Below are 3,868 nucleotides of genomic sequence, written 5' to 3'. Positions count from 1 at the left end.
GATCCAAGTTCTCTTGTGCTTTTCATGACCATCATGTTAAGTGCATTAAGTATAGTGGTATCCAGCGTATATTTGAAAAACCAACATTTGTATACAAGCTGTACGAATATCATGACATTCACTTTGGTAGTCGCCTTCTTAATGTTAGTCTGTACGGAATACACGGATCGGATTCTTGTTGGCCTGGCACCTGTTTAGTAACTGGATGAACGCTTTTTACGCCTGGTATGCATGGATAATACTCGACTCTTCTATAGTTTAACCGCTACTGCTGGGACTGTATATTATGTACTTACGGTAGTACTATCAAGCCTCTTCTTCCAAATAGATTTCATGGAAAACCTAAAATTCGCATGTTTGATTGACATTTAGCCGCTAATATACAATCATCCAAGATATATTTATCTATCGCAGGTTCGGTCTAATGTCCCGTTATACTATATAGATCACATGGCTTCTGGTACTTTGAGATCATGCTAACGGCGAGAAGGGAAGTGTGTTTCAATAACTAGCTGAGTGCTTGTACGGAGGATATGGTAACTTCTTTTGTACCAATATATATTGGTGGTTCGGAAGTCGTTTTTCCCAAGAACTAACGCGATCTCCTATTTTCTAGTACCATTAGGTTCTTGTTGTTAACTCAAAGTATTTGTTCCGAGTTTGGTAGTGGTCTTGGTTGGACAATGTATCCTCCACTAAGTACTAGCTTGATGGTGTTAAATCCAGAGGCAACTGATTGGATTATCGGAGGTCTTGCAGTACTAGGAATTAGTAGTATTTTAAGTTCTATTAACTTCCTTGGTACTTGCGTCTTCATGGGTTCTAATGCTGGTGCTAAGAAACTATATTCTATATATCTGGGCTATCATATTTACTGCCCTTATGTTAGTCTTCACTCTACCTATTCTTACTGGTGGATAGTTATGATCCTTCTTGATCTACACGTAAACACTGAATTTTATGATTCTATGTATTCTGGTGATAGTGTACTTTATCAACATCTATTTGGTTCTTCGGACATCCAGAGGTATACATTCTAATTTTACCTGCTTTTGGTGTAGTCTCGCAGACATTATCTATGTATGCTGCTAGATCTGTCTTCGGTGGACAATCTATGATCTTAGCTATGGGTTGTATTTCTATTCTAGGTTCCTTAGTATGGGCACATCATATGATGACAGTCGGTCTAGAGGTAGATACCAGAGCTTATTTCTCTGCTATGACTATTATGATTGCAATTCCTACCGGTACTAAGATTTTCAACTGGTTAGGTACCTATATGGCTAGCCATACAACTACAAGAACTGTAGATCTATGGGCTGCTCTTAGTTTTATCCTATTGTTTACTCTAGGTGGTACTACAGGTGTAGTTATGGTAACGCTGGTATGGATATTGCCCTACATGATACATACTATATTGTAGCTCATTTCCATTTCGTATTATCTCTTGGTGCAGTACTAGCTACTATATGTGGCTTTATCTTCTATAGCAGAGATATGTTCGGAGATACTGTAAATCTATTCCATGTAAATACCGGTGCTTCTCCATATTTAAGCATCTGGTTTGTAGTCTTCTTAGGTAGTATCTTATTAATTTTCATCCCTATGCATATACTTGGTTTCAACGTTATGCCAAGAAGGATACCAGATTACCCTGATTATCTTTGTTATATTAATACATGGTGTTCAATTGGTTCTATATCCACAATAGTTATCATCTTAACTATGCTCTGCTAATGCACTTAACATGATGGTCATGAAAAGCACAAGAGAACTTGGATCCGGTAAACAAAGACCTTCAAGATCTAAACCAGTAGTCCAACTCGTAGTATATACTCCCCAGAAAAGGTAGTTTATATCAACCTAGGAATCCCATTTTAGTAAGTGTAACATGGAGTCTAGCTTCAGTTTTATCTGATTGGTATTGCATGCCCTGAGTACGTAAGGAAAAGGAAAGGTTAACCGCTATTTAAACACAACAGTTACCGTAGCTGTAGATGAATGCTAAATCTAGAGTATCTCTCCTAAGACACTGCATAACATATGAATGCTCCTTCCGCCATTCGTTGACTGTGTTTACCACGGGGAATTAGAACAGAATACCAAGTTCTTTGCCTGGAGGTTTGTTACGTTCCGTACAGTTGTAGGTAAAAGGTATGTTAGAGACTTAAGACTAGCGTTGGAGCACATTGTTTCATTCGATAGTCCACGCTCAAATCTTACCATACATAGTACTTTTATGATCCCAGGCTGGTTAATAAGTCAAAGTTTAGCCGGAAGTTAGCGTCTAAAATATATAACCGATAGTCTCAACTTAGATGACAGATGGACATAATTAATCCTTGTACGGTTTGTACCTACTTGACTCTCAGTTTAAGTTAAGGAGTCCTTTGTTTACAGCTTGTACCGTTACTTTCAGGAGCATACCGTTAAATTCGATGATCTTATGTGTTCACTCAAATCGAATAAACAAAGACATTATAGTTCCTAGAATACTGAAGATGACTCCGGTTATGAGATACAGACAACCAAGTTCTTTATGATTGCAGTACACCACCACCCCACTGGACTGTTAAGACAGCTAAAAGTGTTGGATTTCAATATCACGGTAATCATGTTTGCTTGGAAGCTGTAGTCATTATAACTATTGATTTAGTATAAGCATAGAACCAATCCGGTAGTAAGATATACGATAGTAGCTAATCTACCATATAAGATATAAGTCGCTTGTGGAATAGCACTACCAATAATAATCAAGAAGATCATACTGTATACCCAAATAATTACCCATCCACTGACTACATTTCGAGTCATAAAATGTTGTCGTATCAACATTCGAGTATTCAAAGCTCGAATTTCAGATAAAAGAGCTAAGTTAATGAGAGAGGACATAAATACTAACAAACCACCGGTTTTGGATGGGATTACTTTTAACACCGCATAATATGCTAAAAAGTACCATTCAGGTACGATATGAAGCGGAGTTACAAACCGGTTCACTGGTATGGAGTTATCTGGGTGCGATAATTCAATCAAACCAAAAGCCGTTTGTAAGAAAATTAAACCAATTAGATAATATGGTAGATAGGGAACAAACTGTCTCCAGACGTTCTTAACCCAGCTCACGTATTACATCTGACGGTGAACTAGCGTTCCTAACTGAATCTTGTTCAATAACAAGGGAGTAATGAGCCGACATGGAGGTGCTGATACAATCCGAGGATTAGAACTCCCAATATTATCTGACCTGTTATCCCCGGCGTACCTTACGACCGTTATATGATTTAGAGATAGAATGTAATGTGGATTAATATCCACATGGTTTCTACAAAGTGTAGATATAAAATAGTGAATGGTTCTGTAAAGATCTTGCATAACATACCTTTAGATTTGCTTAGCATTATAGAGCTTGTAGGCATGTAAGTAACTAAAGAACTATTAGATACTTTGAGTGAAGAATACAAGGATAGCTCCAACAATAACATGGCTAAAATGTATACCAGTTAAGATGAAAAGTCCATTACCAAATGCATTATCATTAATATAAAGAGATAGTCCTAAGTATTCCGTACAGACTAACATTAAGAAGGCGACTACCAAAGTGAATGTCATGATATTCGTACAGCTTGTATACAAATGTTGGTTTTTCAAATATACGCTGGATACCACTATATACTTAATGCACTTAACATGATGGTCATGAAAAGCACAAGAGAACTTGGATCCGGTAAAACAAAGACCTTCAAGATCTAAACCAGTAGTCCAACTCGTAGTATATACTCCCCAGAAAAAGCTGATAAATAATCCTGTCTCAGAGATGATAACTCCAAGTACGATGCTACTGATTAGACTAGCATCTGAGTAGTAG

The 3,868-nt window shown here is 37.3% G+C and overlaps 1 protein-coding gene across 1 annotated transcript; it reads right to left on the bottom strand.

The window, feature by feature from the left end:
• Positions 1-2,652: 2,652 nt before the first annotated feature.
• Positions 2,653-3,199, bottom strand: BESB_042560 (cytochrome b; the record flags this gene model as incomplete). The annotated part of the gene is made up of 2 exons (XM_029362737.1): positions 2,653-3,096; positions 3,161-3,199. The coding sequence occupies 2 exons, from the start codon at positions 3,197-3,199 to the stop codon at positions 2,653-2,655; spliced, it is 483 nt and encodes a 160-aa protein (XP_029214626.1).
• Between the last annotated feature and the right edge of the window lie 669 nt (positions 3,200-3,868).

The sequence above is a fragment of the Besnoitia besnoiti genome (assembly GCF_002563875.1).
Source record: "Besnoitia besnoiti strain Bb-Ger1 chromosome Unknown contig00224, whole genome shotgun sequence".
Classification (NCBI taxonomy): Eukaryota; Apicomplexa; class Conoidasida; order Eucoccidiorida; family Sarcocystidae; genus Besnoitia; species Besnoitia besnoiti.
This window is presented reverse-complemented; position numbering and strand designations above follow the sequence as displayed.